Below are 25,043 nucleotides of genomic sequence, written 5' to 3'. Positions count from 1 at the left end.
TGTTTGTCTTTTCAGTTTCAGATACAACCTCAGCGTTGGCAAGTGTCCGCCACATCCCCCTTTAACATTATAGTCCATCTCAGTACGTTCTTTTTGACATCTGAACCCTTGTCCTCTGTTAAAATGGAACAATATTGGGTCACTGTGCCAGGAAAAGAAAAGATTGTGTGTGCTTGCAATCAACATGGGTCATACTCACATTATGATAATAACTTCATCACTTGCTCTCTTTAGGGAAATATACCCTTACATTGCACCGTATTACAAAATACATTTTGTGTGTGTGAATGTATGTTGCAAGATTGGGGCGTAATATTAACTACAGGGGAGACAATGGAGAGATTACTTAAGGCTTTATTCACCTTCTTGTGTCCTCCCGCCCCCCTTTCCATTCACTTCTTCTCGTTTATAAGTTTGTGTGATGGTTCCAAACCCCTCTCTGCAGTACACCTGGCTTATGGCTGTGCAGTAATAATTTCCTAGACCTCGGCAGTCTGAGTGCACATTAGCATATAAATAGCAGATGCACTGAGTGGCATCACAGCCAACTACATTTAATTTTTGGTTGATAAGATTGAATTGGTTTTTAAACGCAGCACCATCAAACTTGCATATAGACAAATTAACTCATGGCAGTAGTTGTTTGAGGCAGGGCCCTCCCATCACTTCAAATTGCGGGAAACCAGCAACATTCTCTAATTTCTACCATGTTTAGATCTAGTCTTTTTACATAGTCTTTCTCTATGTTGAAGATCCCACTGTTTGACCACAATTTATGGCCACCCATTATGAACATGCACATGCCGTTCCTAAATTTTTAGGCCATACCAGTTTTTCTGGTTTCCTGGAGTGCTAGTGATGGGCTGAGGGAAAGAATTAATACAGTAAATTGATAACACAATATTTATTTTGCAATAATTGGATCGATACCCGAACGCCAAGTATCAATCTTTAATTCTATAAACTATTAATATTGCAATAAGTGATGCTCTGATTTGGCTGTTATGTACATGACAGTTTGTTATCCATAAGAAGCAGGGACATGGAGAAAGCCTGTGTTTGTTTTCGGTGTTTGAACTACAGATTTGTGTTGAAATGGTCAAGAGTTATTGTTTAAATGAGTGAACATGGTTTGTTTGACTTCCTAACACTAACTCTAAGAAGCTTATATTACATTATTCATACCTGCAAACATTTATCAAAGAGGCCACGTCAGTCTTGGCAAATCAGCTTTGAGATCTCTACAGCGTCTTCATTTTCCCTCTAGACCCCTCTTGACTGGGTCTAGACTCAGGCCCGTCAATTTCTTAACCACCGAAGTGGGAAAAGCCAGTTATCATTTTGAAGCTGCCTTTGTGCTTGGGGGCATTTCTCACCATATTCATTATAAAATGATTTGCCTAAAACTCTTGTCTGTGTGGCCCATTGGGCTAAGCATAACCTATACACTTAAAATGTCTGGATATATATTTCTCTGTTTGTCTGGGTTCATTCACTACAATTTTAGCAAGAATAAATATAAGAAATGAACAGTGCTGAGTTTCAAGTTCCGCTGTCAATCCTCTTTGATTGCAGCTTTGGAAAAATATGACTGCGATAATGAAAATACCTGTTAATAGCCTCAACTGTGGTCTGCAGCTCTATTATCCCAGTAACATAGGGCCTTACTTTAGCAACCCCTTCCAACATTTAGTTGTAATAAACTTAATTTCATCTTTGAGTAAACATTGCCATTACAGTACATAATTTATATCGGATCCTTTTTATTTAAGTTTGCAATATTAGTTTTGTCTTTTTCCTATTACAGTAACACATGGCGCTAGTTTACTCAAACAATCACTTCTAATTTTTCCAGTGAATCTGTGGTTTCAGTTGAAGAAGCACTTTGTATCTGCTGTGTGAAATTATCCTTTTGTGTTTCCTGGAGAATAAACCAAAGGGGTGTTAAAATGCAAAGAAGCCCCCTATGCAGCCATGTGGAGGAATAGAGGCCATATTTTAGCCGTGCTCCCGTCAGCAAAATGTTTCAGGAGGAAAGCTAATTCTCCTGTGAGACTTACAGCTTTGCCAGGCGGGCCGACAGCACTCGATGCTATCAGGATTAAATTAAGGTGAATTAGAGACAAACGGGCAGAAAGAGGGGGAAAGGAGACGGTGTTAGGGCAGGATTTTCCTCCAGCTGGGTGATCACTTCTTAGTCCTAGGTCATTGATCAGAGCAGAATAAAATAACTGGGATTAAAATGGACAAGCACAATACCTGAAGTATGTGTTTGCATTGTGCTAGGCGAATGAATAAGTGTAATGGAGAAAGTTTGGTTTAGTGTTTAAATGCCGAACAGCATTCTCTCAGCTTTTTGGGGGGGGGGGGGGGAATAAATAAGTCTCAGTATCTAGGACTTCAGATTCTCCGAATAGTGCAACATCCTTTCTTAGATTAAAAGGATCATTTGTAGTTATAACACCTCAGTTTTCTCAGTCGGGGGGAATTTAGCATACAACCTTTCAATTTCTGCAGCATTGCATTTCACACAATAAGATGTCTTCTTTTGAAATGGTAATAGTTTAATTTGTTGTTAAAAGTTCGACTATAATTGTTGGGGATTCGCCCCCCTGAGATGCTGTTTGTTGTAGGACATTGACCACTACAGGGTTCCGGTCAGAGAACACACGGACATCTGGTTGTTTTATACCCTTCTGTATTTACCCGTTGTAGGCTTACAGATTAGTTGACAGAAGGAGTTACATAGTGGACAGTAAGATGACCGTAAAGATGGATGGAGTTTCTGAAATAAACACAGAAACAAATTACAAACTGAATAATGCAGCCTCGCTAGCCAGATTAGCCACTTAGCTCAACATTGAGCGATTATGGAACGACTACATTACAGAAATAACACTGACAGTGAACACAGTAAACACACATAAGCTAACAGGCTTAACAGTGTGAGCAGATGAGTACAAATTGAGGCAACATAACTTACATCATCAATGACTCGATCTAACGGATCTACTGTCCGTGTCGCGTAGCGTGTATTCGCGGTACCGGAAGCGGAAACAACATGCGCTGTCAAAATAAAACTTCAAAATAAAAGCATCGACATTCTCCCGTGAAGAATTCACAACAGCCGCCCCCACATTTGAACAGCAAATGTGTAATAACGGGAATTCTTCATGCAGCATTAGCATCATCCTTGAACTCAGGGAGCTGGATTAGACGCGCTACCGGTCTGGTGTAGACCTTACCGTTCACCAAGACCTCTGCAGTCCTGATACATCCGTCCTGACTGGGGACTGTCTTACAAACCTTCCCGATCGGCCACTGAGCTCTGGGAAGCGATGGGTCAACGATCAGAACGACCGCGTCAACAGCAATGTTGTTAACGGCCTTCTGCCATTTCTGCCGTGTTTGAAGAGTGGGCAAATAGTTCCGTGTGAACTGGATCCAAAACTGGTCCACAAGTGCTTGACAATGTCGCCATCTCCGTCTTCCTATGCATGCTGGAGCATAGGCCACCTGAGGCAGTGAGGCATCCCGCCGCCCCATGAGCAGGATGTTAGGAGTGATGGGGTCCGGGTCAGCGACATCAGTTGACACGTACCCTAGCGGTTTTGAGTTGAGGATACCTTCGACCTCTACTAAGGTTGTGTGGAGGACATCTTCAGAGACTGACTGGCTCCCAACTGCCACTTGAAGGCCGGCCTTTATGGAACGGACCTCTCTTTTCCATACTCCACCAAAGTGGGGGGCACTAGGTGGGTTGAACTTGAAGTCGATCTGGTACTCCGTCAGGTGTTCCTTCAGCCGTGGTTCCATGGCTGCGAAAGCCTCACGAAGTTCCCGTTCAGCACCACGGAAATTAGTACCGCAGTCGGAGAGTAACTCTTTCGGTCTGCCTCGCCTCGCGATGAACCGCCGAAGAGCAAGAAGGAAGGCGTCTACATCCAGAGAGTTGAGAAGTTCTATGTGGATGCCGCGGGTTGTGAGACACTTAAAGATGGCGCCCCAGCGCTTCTCCGTCCTCCTGCCTATTTTGACCAGGTAAGGGCCAAAACAGTCGACGCCTGTTGAATAGAAAGGTGGGCAGAGAAGCCGCAGGCGCTGTGGTGGCAGGTCCGCCATCTGCGGGACCTTAGGTTGAGCTCGCCAGCGTTGACAGGATGGACACTTGAGTTGATGTTGTCTAACAGCTTGTCGTCCTCGCAAGATCCAATACTGCCTTCGTAATTCTGCATACACCCGCTCCGTACCTGGATGTAGCAGACGTTCATCCGTATGTTTGATAAGGAGTTTTGTTGCTGGGTGCTTTGGATCGAGAACAATCGGATGGATCTCTCCCAGGCTTGTGTTCTGCAACCTTCGCAGCCTCCCTCCTACTCGAACCAAACAGGTTAAAGGGTCCCATTCTGGGGCCAGGCTCACCAGGCGACTGTGGTTTGGCACAGGTTTCTGTGCTTTGAGAGCGGTGACCTCCTCTGGGAAGCTATGGGCTTGAGACCTCCTCAGCAGAAGGGTCTCCGCTTCCTGAGGGTTTGCAGCTTGGTGATTTCTCAAACCCTGGGCCGCCCCTTGAGCCTTCTGGCTTGCTTGGCGAGTGGCTTCCACCAGGTCGGTCCACATACTGAACTGAGCAGCGTCAGGAAGATTGTCTTTAGGTTCCACTGTTGTGAGGCCGCAGAATGTGATGCCCTTTAGTTCGGTTGAAGTCACTGCTGTAGCCTGCTCAGGCTTCTGTGGCCAGTGTTCAGTGCTCTGCTTTAGGAACGGAGGCCCTTGACTCCAACGACCTGGCTCCATCAGCTCCAAGAGAGTCTTACCCCGGGTTATATCGTCGGCTGGGTTGCTCCGGGTGTCCACGTACCTCCAGGCTTGTCGATCAGTAAGTTCCTGAATCTCAGATACACGGGTTCCGACGAACACCTTATATCTACAAGAGTCTGATTGGAGCCATTCCAGTACCGTAGTGGTGTCAGTCCAGAGGATTGTCTGACGGATAGTGAGCGTGATCTCGGTCTCTACCAGCTTGGCCAATTGAGCTCCTGCTAGCGCAGCGCAGAGCTCCAAGCGTGGTATGGTCTGTTGCCTCTTGGGGGCTACTCGTGACCTAGCCATCACAAAGGATGTGTGAATGTCGCCTGCTACCTGTACTGTGAGGTAGGCCACCGCTCCATATGCTCTCTCGGACGCGTCGCAGAAGACATGGAGTTCGTACTCTGCGTCCGCCTCTTCCACAGAGACTGGCGAGTAACATCGGGGAATGGATACCGTGCTGAGGTGCTGTAGCTCATTTTCCCATGTTTCCCAGGCTTGTTGGAGGCCTGTGGGCAGGTCCGGGTCATCCCAGCCTCTCTGTTTGGACCACAGCTGCTGAATGAGTACCTTGGCACGTGTAGTGAAAGGCACAATGAACCCCAAAGGATCATATTGGCTGGCCAGTACCTGATATGCTGTCCTCATGGTCAGTGCTGCATGTTGAATGGGACGATATTGATAGCCAAGGGTGTCAGCAGCACAGTTCCACTTAAGACCCAAGGCCGGCTCTAGCGGGTCTGTCCTGTTTTGGCTCAGCCATTGCTCTGTAGCAGAGGACCTTGCCTCAGTCGGAAGATGAGCTACCACTGAAGGTTGATTACTGGCCCACTGTCTGAGGTCGAACCCTCCGTCTGCGAGTAAAGAACGCAATTGGTTGATTCTGTGTGTGGCGGCAGGCACGTTAGGGAGGCTTTCAAGGCAGTTGTCCACATAAAAACTCTGTTGCACTGACTGCAGAGCATCAGGATAACTCGCTTGTTGATTCCGGACGTGTTGCTGTAACGCGAAAATGGCACAGCACGGGCTGCTCGTTGTGCCAAATGGCAGCACCTGCCATTCGTACACATCTGGTGGGTTCTCGCTGTGCATGTCTCTCCAGATGAACCGGAGGAGTGATCGGTCCTCAGGCAGAAGACGAACCTGATGAAACATTGCCCGGATGTCTCCACTCACAGCAACCGAATGCTGTCTGAATCGTAGAAGGACACCTAGTAGCGAAGGTCCCAGAGTGGGTCCAGGCAGCAGCTGGTCATTCATTGAGGAACCCTGATGACTGTAAGAGCAGTTGAAGACCAGCCTTGACTTTTGATTATGACACACAAGGTGATGGGGGAGGTACCATGCCTCCTCAGATTGGTTCACTTCGTTAGGCAGAAGCCTTTTGACGTAACCGGCCCGGATGAGCTTGCCAATCTCCTCTGAATAGGTATCTGCCTTCTCCTGATCCTTCTTGAGTCGTTTCTCTGTGGCTCGCAATTGAGCTATGACAGAATGAGTTGTACTGTTCAGTTTAGGGGCTCCTCTTCTTCTCAGGAGAGGGGTTGCATAGCGCTGAACTCCTTCAATGTTGACTCTCTGCGTCTTTGTTTCTAAGAGATTCATGGCTTCTTGGTCCTCACGGGAACGAACTACCAATTTCTCGTTGCGAAACGGCAGGACGTCGAGTTGCCATAACTTCTCCACATTTCGGCACAGGAGGTCATTGGGAGGAACAACTGTGGTGAAAAGACATTGCTCCACTTTAGTTTCCTGAGATCCACACCGTTCGGCGCCTTGCAAAGCCCATCCAAGGGCGGTATGGATGGCAACAGGTCCGCTGTTAGCTCCTCTACGTACCGGCTTTGTGGCAGTAATCAGATGTACATGATCTGATCCAAGCAGCACCATTGGACTGGCATTAAAGAAAGGCTTCAGTGGGATTCCTCGCAGGTGAGCATGTCGTCTTTGGAGTGTTTGTGTGGGGTAAGTCTGCTCTACTAGGTCTAGGCCTGCAGCTGTAAATGCTCCCTGTACTTTGTAGCACCTTTGTGGGTTATCTTTGGGGGAAATTTCGAAGTTGACCGTTGACCCTTGTAGCTGTGTAATGTCTGTCCGCACTGTGCGTAAGGTAAGCGTCTCAGACTCACCGGTCAGCTGGAGCTGCTGGACTGCTTCTGGTAGGATGATAGTCCTCTGTGCACCATCATCTAGGATAGCAAAGGTCTCCATAGACTTGTGCTTGTTGTGCAGCAGGACAGGAACAACTTTCAGCAATGCTCTGCTCGATGTGATGCTGGGTGTCAGGTAGATTCTGCTTTCTGTGGCTCCTGACTGTGGGATGTTGGATCGATGCTGTGCTACACCGTGGAGAACTTGGAGATGAATACCATTGCAGTCACTACAGGGTTTCTTGAGGTTGCACGACTCAGGCGCATGAGATCGTGCACATTTCCAGCAGCGCCCGCCGTCTGTTATCCACTTGTCCAGATCAACTGTAGACTGCTCAGTGATACTGCGACAGCGACTGATATAATGCTCTTTGCTGTCACAGAAGAGACATTGTATCTTGAATGGTTTCTTGGATTGTGTGAAGTTATTAGAAGGTCTCTGCGGAGGGGGCCCTGTACTGTGATATACAGCGGCACCTTGACCTCTGTTCTTTGGGATGATCTTCTCCCTTCCTGTAACTTGGGGTTGTCCGGTTTGGTAGCGCTGCACTAATCTGTTGGACAAGCGCTGCTGTTGAGCTTTGCCTTGAAGCCATCCATTTAGATCTTGTAGGTTGTAGGGGTTGATACTCGTGCTATTCAGCTTTCCCTGCATCTGTAGATACTCAATAAACCCGTCCCTGTGGTACTTGGGTAGCTTACTGAGTAAGCGGTCAACATGAGAGCAGCAGTTTAGCTCCATGCCTTTGGGTCCTTCTAGGGAGAGCAGCATACTCACCAGAAGGTGAACTCGTAGGGCGAAACTCTGGAAAGTGTGGGCATCACCAGGCTTCACATCTGGGGTGGTCAGAATGGCTGCTATCTCGCTTTGTGCCAGCTGGTGTGGCTGACCATACTGTAACTGCAGGGCTTGCATAGTTGCTGAGTATGGATTTGGATGGTGACGACAGGACTGACCAATCATCTGCGCTTCGGGCAGTTTAAGATGTTCAAGTAGTACATGGTATTTGTACTTTTCAGACAGTTCTGAATGGGGCTCAAGCAGGTTATCTATAGCCAGCTTCAGGTTAGCAAACTCCTTTTCGCTGTCAATGGAGAAGTCTGGGATTTTGGGTGTTGGTACACCATATGCGGAGCGGTGTGGCAACCCCGGGCTGTATGGGATCCCTGTCTGACCTGATGGCAGATGCATCTGATGAGCTGAATATGAGTTATCCCTCGGGACAGATAGAGTCTGCTGAGGTGGTGGAATTAATGAAGGCAATGTAGCATACTGAGGTGGGCCATGGCTGTAAAGGGCGTGAGGTATCACTTGTGGTGAGTGGTGACGTTGTGCGTCTGGATGGCTGTAGGAGACTGCTGCAGGCTCATGTATCGGAGCCGTAGCACTCAACTGTCCACATACTCGTCTTGCATCACCACAGGGGGGAGGTAGCTCTGAAGCGTGAGACTGCAGTGGTTCTGGCCTGGTAGAGCTCTGCTGGACCCGAGTAGGTGTCATCATACCTGATGAAATTACAGAATACGAGGAACCCCAACGATCTGATTGGGCTGGAAGCACTGGGGTAAACACAGAATTTTGTCTCAGTTCACCTGCTATAGGGGTGTAGGTTCTAACCTCAGTCTCTGCCTCTGGTCTCCCAAACATATGTCCTGGTATGGTGCTGCCAGCCTGAGGTTCAACGTCCCTGGTCCGCTCTTCTGGCGGTGAAACCAAGTAGCTGGGGGAGATGAGGAGTCGATGAGGTTGAAGCACGGGAGACGAGGGTGTTGATGGTGGTGAGGCGCTTTTCCTGCTGTCATTATCCTCCTCGATCTCTTCTTCTCTCATGAAGGAAGCGATGTGCTCCAGCAGCTCCTGACGACGGCGGAGTTCATACTGCTGGAGTTTATGTGTTAGCTTAACCACTTCTGCATCTTCCTCCTTCTCATTCCTAGAGATGGATTCGACGAGTCGTTTTAGTGAAGTGGTGTTCAGCATGTCATCAGAGTTGGTATAGTGTGAGACTGCGCGTCTGTCCGAAAAGGAGGCTGCATCCGCTCGGCTACCGTCCGCTGCGGCCGCTGCTCCTTTCTGCTCTTCTGTCGTGTGGGAGGAAAGGGCAGGTCGCTGTGGATTATAGGCAAGGACGTAGTCCTCAAGATGTTTAGGGACGCGATGATGTCTCACATGACTCTGTTGCTCTTCGTAATGAGGCTGATGAGTAAAACTTTCCCCAGATGCCATCTTCTGTAGTAGTCAATAACTCCGGCTCGAAGGACCATTTGTTGGGGATTCGCCCCCCTGAGATGCTGTTTGTTGTAGGACATTGACCACTACAGGGTTCCGGTCAGAGAACACACGGACATCTGGTTGTTTTATACCCTTCTGTATTTACCCGTTGTAGGCTTACAGATTAGTTGACAGAAGGAGTTACATAGTGGACAGTAAGATGACCGTAAAGATGGATGGAGTTTCTGAAATAAACACAGAAACAAATTACAAACTGAATAATGCAGCCTCGCTAGCCAGATTAGCCACTTAGCTCAACATTGAGCGATTATGGAACGACTACATTACAGAAATAACACTGACAGTGAACACAGTAAACACACATAAGCTAACAGGCTTAACAGTGTGAGCAGATGAGTACAAATTGAGGCAACATAACTTACATCATCAATGACTCGATCTAACGGATCTACTGTCCGTGTCGCGTAGCGTGTATTCGCGGTACCGGAAGCGGAAACAACATGCGCTGTCAAAATAAAACTTCAAAATAAAAGCATCGACATTCTCCCGTGAAGAATTCACAACAATAATATAACATGTGATGTCATCAGAAGCCACACTCTTACATACCATTAAAACATTTGACCCCTTTTGCTCCTGCCAGTGTTACAATTTACAAGGGTGTGGATAGTGTTATTTAATTCAGATTTCCAAAACATGAGTTCATTCATGATATATGGGTCTGGTCTATACAGGTCTGGTCTATACAGTCAATCAATGGGGGATTAGTTTTTCACATAGGGCTTTAAAACTGTATTTTGTATTTACTAGGGTTATCTTGTCAGTGCTCAAGCCCCAATGAAGGTTTTCATGTCACAAAGTAGTCAGTGAAAACATCATCCAAAAAAATACAATGATTTCTAGGACTAGCTTATCAAACAGAAGGTTCTTCAAATCAGTGGTTCCCAAAACGTTTCTGTCAGCCCCGTTTGAGTATATAGGGACATTGTACGAATGTCTAAGTTTCTGGAATCATCAAGGTTCATTATTAAACTAATTCAAACATTCTAATGGGCAGATCTATTGCTCATGAACTAATTACAAGGAGCCCTCTGGGAATGATCTCTGATTATTATGGTGTGTGTGTGTGTGTGTGTGTGTGTGTGTGTGTGTGTGTGTGTGTGTGTGTGTGTGTGTGTGTGTGTGTGTGTGTGTGTGTGTGTGTGTGTGTGTGTGTGTGTATTCTCAGCTGTTAAACACATAGCAGCGACCAAACAGACAAATGGGAAATGCATTTTTAGAATAGGGTGCGTCTCAAACGCTGGCAGGCACCTCCCATAACAAACATAATGGTTAGGGAAACACTGCATTTTTAGGCCGAGGCTCCGTTCCTTGTATGTGGCTAACTAGGTTTGCTGGATAATTTTCAGCATAAAATTATATAAATCAGTCTTTTTGGTTCCACAAAGCAAGTTTGTCAAAACACCAAAGCATCGCGTCCAAAAACCTCAACCTGGTCCAGCGCAATCTAAGTCAGCTGGAGAAGCTTGCCACTCCTCCATTAAGAATGAAAAGGGCACCTTTCTTACTTGTTGACAAAGCAATATTAGTTAGAGGAACTTTTTATAGTGAGAGAGTTCTCAGAGATCATTATTTTAATAATCGATTCATCTGTCGATTGTTTGTTCGATTAATCGATGAATCGGATAAAAAAAGAAAAAATGTAAAAACATTAATTTCCAACCCTTTATTGAAAAATAGAACTGACTGTGCACTTTCTAAATATGTTTTGTTTTAAACAGATTGCTCCTTGAACATTCCTAAGTAAGCAAATAAAATGGACTAACACAAAAAACATACACACATCGCATGATGTATACTTTACAGCCGCCAAATTAAATATATTAGGCACAAAATCATGAATCATTGCCGTGGTGCTCCCGTGCCAGGCCATGTCGCTTTTGCATATCTTACAATGAGACATGTCAACCCTCCTGAATTTCAAAGCCCCTCCCGAAAATATCCCGGACCGACCTTTCTCCTGATTTCCACCCGGACAACAATATTGCTGCACCATCCGTCACTGGGCGCGCTGTTTCAGACCGGACAATAATAAAGGTTACACCTTGAAGTTGAGCGCGGCGATTAGAACCTAAAACTACTGGCGCTGCAAAGAAAACCGCAGCACAATCCCCCAAAAAACAAACATCACACGGAAAAAACCTGCAGAGGATCCCTCTCCCTCTATTATTATTAATTGTTGGAATGCATTGATGCATTCAAAGTATTCTTCTAATCTTTATTCCGACTTATTCATCCTCTATTTCTTCCGTGTCACGTTTCAACTCCTTCACACTTTCAGTTTTTAAAACCGTTCAAATATTAAAATGTTCAGCTCCTTTCCGGCTTTGCAGCTATCAACTTTTGTAACATGGTTTCCAGTAGTTATTTTTCAAATCCTCTCAAAACTTCTTCAATGTTCAACTTTTGCAGCTTTTCCAATCTTTCAGCTAGAGATTCCATTTAAACTTTAGACACAAGTCTTGACAATTTTATTAAAAAAAACAGCTTGTCTTAATAATCACTAATTATGTTTCATTAGTTTTTCAGTCCTCTTCTGAGTTTTACATGTGTTTCTATGTAGAGAGCTGGAGGGCAGCTTTGGAATGTTCCGGAAATCTACAGTGACAGCAGTGTCAGAATCCGGTAAAAGAAATATGGCATTTTTGACCTCACAGCCACAATATTCACTTTTCAGGCTTCATTTTTGGATCAAAACTATGTTGTGCTTGTACTGATTGGACTCATATCGGTATGGAATCCCAAAGATATTTACTTTTGTCCCGAGGAGCCAAAGAGTGAGACAACGTCTGTGTCTAGCCAAATAGGGTCCAATGCAAATCTGCCGACATATTAAAAAAAAAAAAAAACAGAAGGCACGTGTTTTAAAACTGCTCTAGGCACATGTAAAATACACTGATGCGTTCGTTAGTTTTGTGTCTCACAAAATCACTTAATTTTAGTTGATTTACTAGTAAATCACTGTTTTTTTGCAATTCTTTCAAGTTCAGCTTTTCTCATTTCTGTATTTTCAGCAATTTTTATATTTGCTTTTTTCAGCTTCTATTTCTATTCTTTCAGCAATGTTTAGAAGTAATTTCAGCTTTTTTCTTCTCTGTACTTTAAGCAACTTTCTGAAATTAATTTCAGCTTTATGCGTCATGTACGTCATGTAACTTGAGCCTTTCTTAAACTAAGATGTTTATGTTATAATATAACATTTCAATCGGTATATATTGGAGTGAGTTCGATTCCTTACTGTTACATTTTAAAGTGAACTAAGGATGCAGCCTAGCGGAATTGGGACACAGCTACACGTGTGTACACACGTGTAGCACGTGTTGTGTGTGTGTATATTATATACACACATATATAATATATATTATTTTGACATTACATATATCCTTCTTTTCTGCATGTAGAAAATGGGTTTGCTATTTTGATATTAACATTGAAACCTTACCTGCTCTTCCTCAGATGAAGGCTGCTTCAGATGGAGAGGAAGAAAATGATGATGATTTTGATGAGGTTCCAGAAAAAGAGGGATATGAGCTGCACATTCCAGAGCATCTACGAGCGGAGTATGGTATGGAGTATGTTGAAGTTGGAGTACACGCACATACACAAACACACACACAGACGCACTTTAAACCTTCTGACATGTGCATAAATAGTGGGGTTAAGCTACAAAAGGAGACCTGCAACTGCCCTAATCTTTCAAGATTCTCTCACACACACACTCTACAAACAAACACATACACTCAGAAACACAGATCCACACCTGAGAGCTTTTCAAATGGTTTATTTATACGAGTGTGTGTTTGTGTGAGATATCACGGCAAGACAATCATGTGGTCTGATATTTGGGAGATTTCTGGAGCTTTTACCATACATGAGTCATAGCAGGGCCCAAATATAACAATTGTATCAATCTGTGTTGTCCAAAGGGATAAAAAACACTTTTCTTGCAGTTAATTAATTTCTAAAGTTAACCACCATGCAAATAATTTACTTTTAAATGAAATACTCAAAAATCAACGTTCATATCTGCAAACGTTACTTTTAGGAATGGGAAAATTAATGCTTTAATCAATGCGATTAATGTGGCCGAGATTAATGCGCTAAAATATTTTAACGTAGTTAATGCAGCTCTGTTTACTTCCGGAGGGCTTGAAGTAAACATAATTGACTCCGGAAACCAAACCGCTGTTAGCTGCAGTCAGTTAGTTGGTGAAACCGAGGCGGTAGTTGAAGATGGAGAGAGCCTTTTGCATTGGAGGTAAAACAGAGTCGCGACATACAGTGGAGAACTGTGCAGAGGAATTGTGTCTAAAATACTTTCAAAAGTAGTTACTCAATACATAGATAAACAAACTTTTAATCACTATTAATGAATTTCAATAGATTAGAAAACCAAATACCTACAGCCAAGTTTTCAACTATATTAATAACACTTTTGGGAAGAGGAAAGAGCTGAGTACGCAATATTGATATTATTTAAGTTCATGCAGTTGCTTATTTATAAGCCCAGCTGTGTCCAATATTCTCTCCCCCCTGATGATTGTCTTTAGGATCTAAATCAGGGGTCCCCAAACTTGTTCCTGTGAGGGCCGGGGTCAGAAAAGGTGTGACGATTGCACTGGGTGCCTAAATGTAAACATTTATTGTTTTCCAGAAAGCCACATATAACCAAATAATAACAATCCGGGATCTTCACAGAAAAAAAAGTCAGGAAAAGAAATAATATCACTTAATGAAATAAATAATAACCAAATAATCTTTTCTGGGATCTTTACAGAAAAAAATAATTAATAAATATATAATAAACGCCACCGCCTCTTGACAGATGAGAACATTGAACAAACAAATAATCGTTTGACCACTGCAGGTTAAAAACCCTGCATTCTGAATCAACCTTTTCTCCATTATTCCGTTCTACTTCACAGGGGCTAGTCTAGGATTTGCGTGGCCAGACTGAAAAAAAAAAATCATAATGCCCCTCTGGTATTGTTCAGGGGGCCGGGCCAAATGTGGAGGCGGGCCTTATTTTCGGGACCACTGATCTAAATGGTCCACTAGTTCACCAGCTGGTCTATACAGTCAATCAGAGCAGGACAACTCAATCAGATAGGGTATTTAGACTGTAAAACCCAACAGTGATCTGAAAGATGATCAAATGCCCTGTATAGCTGGGGGAGATCGTCATCATAGGGAGTCACCCATTAAACATTAAACCCAGCCATCTGAGTGTATAATTGTAAAAATGTTTATCTTACTTCTGGTGTATTCATCCCCTCCAGTTGATATCACAGTGAAGGAGGCTTATAGTCCTTTTAGAGTATACATCCAGGAACGCAGATGGCATAAAGGCCTATGGGCCTAATCAGATGACTGTGCGGACTCACTGGTCATATGTGTTTGGGGCTGATTTCAAATGCAGCACAGCCTTGTAATGGAGACTGATTGTCTGTTTTTCCCATAGCATTTACTTGTTCTGTATTTAATAAATATTGTCCTGTCAACACATCCATTTACCTTTACACACATAATCCTCCCTGGCCACGTGTAGTGTGTTTCTTTTTTGCACCCGGGTTGGAGCTAGCCTCCGGGTAACATTTGAGGTTAAAGGTCAAATGTTCAGGTCATCAACAAACTGCCTGCTCATCTTATTGCAGCAACGTCAGCTATTTAGCAACATGTTTTTTTCAAAATTTTAGATGGTATTTGACTGTTTATATCATATCATCAGTAGCTGTGTTCAGGCTCCAGGCAACAGTAAGCAATAAACTCTTAGAGAACTGCTCTGCCAGCCATATTCAAGCTTCTCCCTGTCACTCATAGAGATTTATATCCGATCTTGTGTCTGCATTAATGTGTCTTTGTTAATGGCCCTGCAATAAAAGATGCAGTAGACAGTGCTGTTATTGCTAGGTCAGCCATGCAGTTTTTGGCTGACAGATGGCCTATGACCCCTGGTGAGTACTCCTCACAAGCATCTTGAGTCAAAACATTCACACTGAGCCTCTCTTTTACCTGTGAGCCTGTCGCTCTCTGCACCCACCTCCCTCCATTACTAATCAATTAGACGCTAATGTAATTAGATGCTATCTGATACACCCCAAACGTGTGTGTATGTGTTCCAATGATTAGTAGGCTATGTAACGATCTGTAGGGGCTTTATCAAATTAACAATGCAACCTCTTTAACAAGTTCCTATTAGCCCTAGACCCACCACGCCAACCTGCACATACACACCACTGGTCGACCTGCCTACCTATCTATTGGTTCATTTGGTTGCTTGGTTGATTGGTTTTATTCTTCTGTTTGTACACTTCCATTTAGTTTATTTCCAACTGTTGCTCAGAGGGAGAGCGGGTCGTTTTCAGATTGCTTGATGAGGGGTTCAATCCACTCCACCAAAACACCGACAAGGTTCCACCTTGCGTGTTGGGAGACCCTGACAGGCAGTGACCCACCGTGCTGTTATTTGAATTTTTCTTAGGAAACATGCATGTTGTCAGCATACACTAATGACTGCAGGAGCAGGTAGCACTTTGGTACTGTAATTTGAATGAATTGATAATAAAAATGGTCTGCGTAGGAGCCGCATTTAAGTTTTTTGTATTTTGAATGATTTATATTTTTTCCCTTTTTTGTGGAATTGAGTGTATGCCCTCTATAGGTGGTGACGGTGCCACCCTTGAAAGGACCGACAGACGCGCATGACGTGAGGAAGGCTGGCGCAAATACCGTCATTGACCTCAGTGCTGGGGCCGTTAACCACGCTGTCTCCGTTTTGGGCCTGTTCGGCTTGTTGTAGGCTTTAGTTATTTGGACTTTTGTTATTTGGACAAAACTGCAATTGCAGCCTTACTTTTGTGACAATTTTTTCTACAATAAAACCGGCAGCATTGGGTAGTCAAACTCCCTTTGCATTGGATTATTGGACAGAACTGCGAGTCTTGACATTGCTTCTCCTGCTTTCTTCATGGTGGTAAAATCAACTAGGACATAGGAATAAGATCTAGGGGTTCAAAGGGAAAAACTCAACTGTTTTTGCCACTACAGTCTTCATAGAGTCTGCTCTATTGCGCTAATTTGAAACGAATACTAATTTGGAAAACAATTCAGAGTATCAAGAGTCTAGGATTTCATATGGTTTTTGATATTGGGACTTAAGGACTTGATAAGTCCTGAGTATTGTTCCTTCGGCTATCTTGCCAATTCTGACATTCTCTCACTCATTAGAATGGTTTTCCTCTGTCTCATCTCAGCTAGTGTATCAAGTTATCATTTGTCTACATTTCCATAATTTCTTTCAGTTTTCTTTCATTCAGAAAAAGCCTGGCTGTTTCCCCTCTTTTTTGATTTTCAACTCTTCTGTTCCTCCCCCTCTGTCGTTTTCTGTCATTCGGATTATCAGTCTCTTATCCCTCTCTCCTGTCAGAACACTATCTCTCTCTTTCTCAAATTAACATTTTAATTACAGGCCCTGCTTAACCCCAGAAAATCAATACCCTTTTGCGTTTCCTCATTCGCATTTTCCCTCGTTCTCTCCCTTAACCCCTCTTTTCTCACTCTTTTCCTAACATCCCCTCTAACACACAAGTACGCATGCACGCACACACACCCACCAGCACACATATACGCATCCCCTCCCATTGCTCTGTGTTTCTTAACATCAACGTGCAGAAAGAACTCCAGCACCGATTGAATCTGAAACAACTAGGTCTGCCCTGACAATGTGCTCAGCTTACTGCTTGTCTTTGATCTCACCGTGTGTGTGTGTGTGTTTTTTTTACTAAGGATTTACAAATGATTGGTTTGTTTGGGACGTAATGGGACGTATTCCACATGAAACGTGGGAACGTTTCATGTGGATTACCATAATTTACATTTTGCTTTAGTCTTTTTTTTTAAAAGGAAAGCAACAGGCCAACAGAATGGGTCCCCCAGTGTTCAGTGCAATCTCAACTTCCTCTTGTCTCGGTCGGCAGGTTTGGATCCGGCTTCTTCCAACTCAACAACACCAGTCCCAAAAAGAGCTCCACCGCCTTGCTCTTCCTCCTCCTTTTCCTCTTTGTCCTCCCAGGTGAAGCGCCTAATGGAGGAGTATCAGGATCCAACATGTGCAGCTACCACACAACGCCACCTAAAACCAAACCCTCCCCTACCTGCACAGCCCAGGTAAACTTGATGAGTAGTGCTGTCCCTCTCCAACCCACCTCCCCCCATTTCTCATTTGTGACCTTCTTTTCTCAGTTTACCTCCTCCTGTTGCATGGTACACCTGCCTTCTCACACCAGAAGTGCATGTTCACTTTGTTACTTGCAACTGGTAATGAAACTTTAACACATTTACTTATGGTAATGCATCGCTAACGTTTTTCAACTTTTGTTGTAAATTTCAATTCAAAGACTAAAGAATGTTGTCAGTTTAATCATACTGCACGACACGCACCCACGTCACAGACACACACCCACTTGGTCACTAATCCACTCGCAAAAGGGCGAAAAGGGGCACAGATCTTATGGTCGGTATCAAAGGTTGGCATTCGTCGTCTTTGTTGAACCGAGTGAAGTCTGCGTTACCCTGCAATCAGGTTGTTGAGCATCGATAAGCCTCCAGGGAGGAGCTCCTTAAGTGTATTCAGACCTTTGAGAGCTTCCTACGCCTGTGATTCCCGGACTGGACGCACATGACTCTGACACTGACGGTAAAGCCGTGAGAGACTATTTTTGTTCAGGGCAATTATTTTTGTTCCTTTCCTAGTGTGAACTGCCCAAAACTGACTTAACTGTAAACAATATGTTGTGTATGGATTGAGGTAAATGGAAAATACAGACTGGGGACTGGGGGATTGTATGAACAGCACTTCACAGAACTAGAACATGCATTGCCTGCTGAAAATCCGTTCGAATGCATGAAACTAAAATTAATTTCAGAAAGTTTCTGAAAATAAAGAAATGAATAATTCTAAAAATGGCTGAAAATACAGAAATGAGAAAAGCTGAAATGAACTTGAAAGAATTGCAAAAAAACAGAAACGGGAGAAGCAGATATGAATTTGAAAAAAATACAGAAATAATAAAAGCTGAGAATTAAAAAAAATATTTTTGTATTAATACAAGCAGTAGTACTAGTTATAATTGTTATTATGGTATTAGTGGTAGTAGCAGGAGTAAGTAGTTGTACTAGTATTTCAAAGAGCAGTTTGTATTTTAACAAATGGCTTCATTCTGTTCTTTATGGTTACGGTACAGATAGTCATTGAGGGTTTTATTTTGAAAAAATGGAATTGGGTGAGGGGGGTTGGGAGAGAGAATGTTTGTCATTCAAACTAAATAGATTTGTACAACGCTTTTCTAGTCTTCTGACCACTCAAGGCGCTTTAACACTACATGACATTCACCCATTCATACACTAATGACAGGGCCTACTGTACACAGTGGCACCTGTCCATCAGTAACAAACATTCACACACTGTAGTCACAGCTAGAGGAGCAATGCTGGGGTTAAGTGTCTTGCCCAAGGACACATTGACATGCGGGTTAGCCGGGCCTGGGATCAAACCGCCAACCCTCTGATTGGAGGACGACCTGCTCCCCACTCACAAACAGTCGCCCTAAGCTAAGAAAACTACGTTATTAATTGATGGGCCTCATCAAACTTTACAGTAAGAATTCCCTCCACGGATGATTTATTTTGAAATGATTGGATTGGGGGGAAGCAAGGGAGTTCATGATGTTGGTCTGTTGACAGAAATGCTGTGTCATGTGACTCCACTAATCAGCTTTTATGGTTCAGCTGGCTGAGACCAACTGACAAACTATGCTAACAGATACTATGAAAGTCTTTTTTTTAAGCCAGTAAATACTTGAGAGTCAAAAGTGACAGTTAATCACAAACAAGTTAAACACAAAATTTGACTTTATTTATGCATGAAGTTGGTTTAACTCTCCACTGATTATACCAACAGCTGCTCCTCAGGTCCCAGTTCATCTCAGTCCAGCTCCGATCAGAAGGTTGTTGATGCTCCTGTGGTTCCATTTGGTCTGGACCTGTACTACTGGGGCCAGGAACAGCCTAACGCTGGCAAGATCGTCAAGTAATGCAGCACACGCACACACACGCACACAATGTGTCAGTGATAGACACCGTGACAGGGAGAGCTATTCAAATGACTATAGGTAAAGGACAGGGAAATAAATGCTAATCCATTTTCCAAGTCTAAACGAAACATTTTTCTCTCCTATCTTTATGACTAAAAATCTTCCAGGCAGACTCATCTTTGTTTGTTGTTGTAATAGTATTACACAGGTTGATGTGCACCACTCTGGGTGACTGAGGTTCAGTGGTAGGGCAGGGTCGTCCTTCTATCAGAAAATCAGTGATTTGATCCCAAACACACTAGTGTGTTCTCGGGCTAGACGCTTGTGTGAATGTGTATGAATTGTTAGATCATGGAGCTTCATGCACCCTTGTCATACTATGACCGGCCCACATCTTTCTAAAAAAAGGAGGAATTAATTTTATAATTTCTTTCAAAATGTCAATGGTAAGGTGCATTTGCAGTGGTTGAGGATACTCTCCTGGCTGTCTCACTGCCGTCCTTCCTACCACCCTTCTTCTTGTAACTGCACCCAGCAGAGAGGCCTCTTGACCGAATGAATCCATCAGTCACGTCAGTTAATGGCCGATTTCCTCTAATGCAGGGGCGTCAAACTCATTTCCGGTTCGGGCCAGATACTGTGGGCCAGACCATTCAATTTATAGGGAGGGGTGGCGCTGACGATCCGGCCAACGGGGTGGCACGCAGACTTTAAGGCTGAGGGGGGGGGGTGCTGTGCAAAGCAAATTGATATTATAAAAACACACCAGCGAACAGACTACTACCCCATCAACAGAAATGCCTTGGATGCAGGGTTCAGTAACTTACATGACCCAATGTCATGTCCTTGTGCAGGATGTCCTCTCAGCATCAGTTCTGGGTTCCCATTAATGTGGACGAGGAGGTGGAAAACAAGGAGCTCCTGGGAGAGAGCAGGAGTAGATTTATCTCCTTCCCTGGGAGCTTCACTCCTGTCAAGCATTATTGCAGTGCTCCACTGGATAATGGAAAGCTGTGTAAGAGACAGGACCGCCTCAAGGTACAATGAGCAACACAAAGGGATTCACCAGACATTTATGTTCACTACTCTCAGTGTTTGTGTTTGAGCTGTGACTCTTTGTCCTTCAGTGTCCATTCCATGGTCTGATTATTCACCGGGACCAGGAGGGGCGGCCCTGCAGGCAGGAGGACCGACTGAGGGAGGAGCAGGAGAAGAGGAGGAAGAGGGAGGAGCAGTCTGGTAAGGAGTAACACTCACACATGCACTCTCTCTTTTTCTTCATATATACTGTATATACACAGTGATGTGGTTGTTAGCAGAAGGTCCTGGGTTTGACATCACCCAGCAGCCTTTCTGTTCGGAGTCTGTATGTTCTGTCTGCGTGGGTTCTCTCTGCGTACTCAGGCTTCCTCCCACAGGCCAAAGACATGCTCTGGGGATTAGGTTAATTAGTGACTCTAATGGCGCGTTTCCACCGAGCGGTACGGTACGGGTCGGTACGGGTCGGATCTGTTAACCATGATTTGGCAAGCGTTTCCACCGCGAACAGTACCCTTACTTGATAGGCGTGGTGTATTCCAGAAAGTAGTGGTAACGTCACTTGATAGGCGTGGTATTGGACGGAAAGTAGATTGACGTAATTCGATCGCGCGACAACTGAAAGCTAACCGCAAACAACAATGGAGGACATACAGCCGATCCTGTTCTTGCGTTTCGATATGTGGCTGTTAAAGTAATGCTGCAGTCTCTGCTGCAGGACAAACTCTCTCAGCTGTACGTGCACGACTCCACCTGCAAGATCACTGACTTCCTGTCCGACAGGAATCAGCATGTGAAGCTGGGGAAACACGTCTCTGCCTCTCGGTCCGTCAGCACGGGTTCCCCCCAAGGCTGCGTTCTTTCCCCTCTGCTCTTCTCCCTGTTTACCAACATTTGCACCTCCAGTCACCAGTCCGTCAAGCTCCTGAAGTTTGCGGATGACACCACCCTCATTGGACTGATCTCTGGTGGGGATGAGTCCGCCTACAGGTGGGAGTCTGACCACCTGGTGACGTGGTGCAGCCAGAACAACCTGGAAACGCTTCGTGTGTAGTATTTCCCCTTGCGGCATGCGCAAATGACGACACTCTTTCAACCAATCAACGTTCTGCCGTGAGTCTAGCTCCACCCTTTAGTACCAAAGAACTGCGCCTGGTACCCCAACGGAAGGGTACCCAAAGAGTGGTACGGTATGGTTCGGATTTCTGGTACTTTTCTCAGTGGAGACACAAATAAAAGGGTACCGACCCGTACCGTACCACACCGCTCGGTGGAAACGCACCATAAATTGTGTGGATGTGAGACTGAATGGTTGTTTGTCTCTGTGTTAGCCTTGTGATTGACTGGTGCCCAATCCAGGATGTACAGTCTTATCGCCCAATGTTGGCTGGGATTGGCTCCAGCCCCCCCACAACCCTGTATGAAGCATAACTGGCTTTGACATTACATTACATTACATGTCATTTAGCTGACGCTTTTATCCAAAGCGACGTACAATAAGTGCATTTCCACATAGATACAAACTCAGAAGAACAAGTAACAAGAAAGTACATTTTTCATCAAATAAGCAGTTACAAAACATGTTGTACATGAAAAGTGCCATTATAGTAAAATTTAAGTGCTATCATTTGTTAGTCTAAAAAGGTGTGTCTTGAGTTTTCGACGGAAGATGTAGAGGCTCTCTGCAGTCCTGATGTCATCGGAGAGCTCATTCCACCATCTGGGAGCCAGGACAGCGAAGAGTCGCGATCTCGTTGAGTGCTTTTCTCTCAGTGAGGGAGGAACAAGCCGCTTGGCAGATGCAGATCGGAGTGTGCGGGTTGGGATGTAGGGTTTCACCATGTCCCGGATGTAGACTGGTCCCGATCCATTCACAGCATGGTACGTCAGTACCAATGTTTTGAACTGAATGCGGGCAGCCACTGATAACCAATGAAGTGAATGGAGAAGCGGTGTGGTGTGGGAGTATTTCGGAAGGTTGAAGACCAGTCAAGCTGCTGCATTCTGGATGAGCTGCAGTGGTCGTATGGAGGTACCTGGGAGACCTGCCAGCAGAGAGTTACAGTAGTCAAGGCGGGAGATGACAAGCGCCTGAATCAGTACCTGTGCTGCCTTCTGAGTGAGAAGGGGTCGTATTCTCCTGATGTTGTAGAGCGTGTATCTACAGGATCGTGTCGTCGCTGCGATGTTGGCAGTCAGGGAGAGTTGGGAGTCAAGTGTCACGCCGAGGTTTCTGGCACTCTGAGTGGGCGTTAACACGGAGTCGCCGAAGTTAACGGTCAGGTCCTGAGTGGGCGAGGTTTTTCCAGGGAAGAAAAGTTGTTTGGTCTTGTCGGGGTTGATCTTCAGGTGATGAGCGGACATCCACCGGGAGATGTCAGTCAGACATGCAGAGATCCGTGCCGTCACCTGAGTGTCCGAGTCGGGGAACGAGAGAATTAGTTGGGTGTCGTCGGCATAGCTGTGATAGGAAAAACCGTGCGAGCGAATGACGGAGCCAAGGGAGTTGGTGTAAATTGAGTAGAGGAGGGGACCCAGGTCGGAGCCCTGAGGAACTCCAGTAGTAAGGGGACAAGGTTCCGACACTGATCCTCCCCAAGCTACCCGGTAGGTGCGACCATCAAGGTAGGATGAGAGAAGAGACAGCGCGGATCCTGTGACACCAAGTTCCTGAAGGGCGGCGATAAGGATCTGGTGGTTTACTGTGTCGAATGCTGCAGAAAGGTCCAGTAGGATGAGCACGGAGGCGAGCGAGGCGGCTCTAGCAGCGTGGAGTTGTTCCGCGACAGCGAGGAGAGCAGTCTCTGTGGAATGGCCCGCCTTGAAGCCTGACTGGTGGGGGTCTAGGAGGTTGTTACTATGGAGGTAGGAGGAGAGTTGGTTGAAGATGGCTCGTTCAATTGTTTTGGACAGGAAGGGAAGGAGGGATACCGGTCTGTAGTTGTTTTCTTCCGAAGGGTTGAGGCTGGGTTTCTTCAGGAGTGGGTTAACTCTTGCTCCCCTCAAAGTGTTGGGGAAACAGCCAGATAACAGAGCATTGTTAATGAGACATGTGAGGAAGGGAAGAAGATCAGGGGCGATCGACTGTAGGATATGGGATGGGATGGGGTCAAGGGGGCAGGTGGTGGGACGGGCAGAGGTTACTAAGGTAAGGACTTTGTTAGGGGACAGGGGTGTGAAACAGGGAAGTGAGGGCGATTGGGGCGAGGTCTGTGCGATATAACTGGAAGGAGGTGGGTTGGAGAAGGAGGAGCGTATGTCATCTATTTTTCTGGTAAAGTAGGTGACAAAGTCTCCTGGGAGAAGGGTGGAGGGGGGAGGAGGACAGAGGGGTTCGAGGAGGTTAGTGAAGATGGAAAATAGTTTTTGGGGGTTGGAAAATGAGGACTCTATTCTGGATTGGTAGAAAGCACTTTTTGCAGCGGAGATGGAGGCAGAAAAAGATGACAGAAGCGACTGAAACGCATGCAGGTCATCAGGTTGTTTGTATTTTCGCCATTTCCTTTCAGATGCTCGCAGAGTGGCTCTCGTAGCATGCACCGGTTCAGTCAACCACGGAGCTGGAGGGGATCTGCCAGCCCGTCGAGTCATAAGCGGACACAGCAAGTCGAGAGAGGACGACAGAGTTGTTAGGAGAGTCTCTGCGGCAACGTTCGGATGCAAAAGTGCGAAAGAGTCGGTTGCGGGGAGAGCCGATATAACGGAGGAGGCCAGGGAGGGGGGGGAGAGTGAGCGAATGTTACGGCGGACGGGTATAGAGTCGATTGATGGGGTGGGGTCGTTAGTTGGTGAGAGCGGAAGGGAGTATGAGACGAAGTAGTGATCAGAGACATGCAGCGGAGTTACAGTGAGGTTAGTTGTAGTGCAGTTCCTAGTGAAGATGTAGTCAAGGTGATTGCCAGCTTTGTGAGTCGGAGGGGAGGGATTGAGTGTCAGTGCAAATGAAGCAAGTAGGAGTATGAGGTCAGATGACTTCTCTGTCGGGATGTTGAAGTTACCTAGGAGGATGAGCTGAGGGCCATTTTCAGGGAAGTTTGACAGGACGATGTCCAGTTCTTCCAGAAAGTGGCCCTAGGAGCCTGGTGGTCGGTAGAGGACAACAATGTTTAATTGAACCGGGTGAGTAATGGTTACAGCATGGAATTCAAAAGACAGTGGGGGGGGGGAAGGTAGATGATGGACTGATCTATCTTGACAGTAGGGCTGTCCCTAACTTACCTCCCACAGCATCTAGATTCTTGCATCTGTGTTCTTGCTATGTTACTCGATAATCACACACATTGCATAAAACTTCATCTGGTTAAGCTTGAAGTAATGTGTTTATGTCTGGCAAGCCAGAGACTGAAGCAGTTAGAGTCCTGTTAGGAGCTCCTGGCAGCTGTAAGGCTTGTTTGCAACCGTTCTATAACATGGCAGCTTCTGAAGAGGCTAGAAGTGCAAAGAACAACTTTGAGTTTGTCCAAAACGACTTACAATAAGTGCAAGGATACAAACTCAAAAGAACAAGAAACATTTTCAGTGCATTTTCATGAAATAAGCTGATTTACAACTTGCTATAGATAAGATCCAGTACAAATTAAGTGTCACAATCTTAGTGTTATTATTCAAGGTATAGTCTGAAGAGGTGTGTCTTTAGTTTGCGGCAGAAGATGTAAAGCACAG

At 45.1% G+C, this 25,043-nt stretch overlaps 1 protein-coding gene across 8 annotated transcripts in view; it reads left to right on the top strand.

Annotated features, from left to right (window-relative positions):
* Nucleotides 1-25,043, top strand: part of uvssa (UV-stimulated scaffold protein A) — a 54,500-nt gene that overhangs the window by 18,229 nt on the left and 11,228 nt on the right. For 7 of the 8 annotated variants that reach the window (XM_037461338.2, XM_037461337.2, XM_062560706.1 and 4 more), the window contains 5 exons: nt 12,709-12,817; nt 17,229-17,418; nt 19,211-19,339; nt 20,198-20,381; nt 20,471-20,582. In XM_037461338.2, the coding sequence (XP_037317235.2) occupies nt 12,709-12,817; nt 17,229-17,418; nt 19,211-19,339; nt 20,198-20,381; nt 20,471-20,582 (724 nt within the window). The remainder of the gene's footprint in view (nt 1-12,708; nt 12,818-17,228; nt 17,419-19,210; nt 19,340-20,197; nt 20,382-20,470; nt 20,583-25,043) is intronic. The other variant, XM_062560703.1, reaches the window with a different exon arrangement.

The sequence above is a fragment of the Pungitius pungitius genome, chromosome 2, assembly GCF_949316345.1.
Source record: "Pungitius pungitius chromosome 2, fPunPun2.1, whole genome shotgun sequence".
Taxonomy (NCBI): domain Eukaryota; kingdom Metazoa; phylum Chordata; class Actinopteri; order Perciformes; family Gasterosteidae; genus Pungitius; species Pungitius pungitius.
The sequence above is the reverse complement of the archived record's forward strand: the minus strand, read 5'-3'. Positions and strand labels throughout refer to the sequence as shown.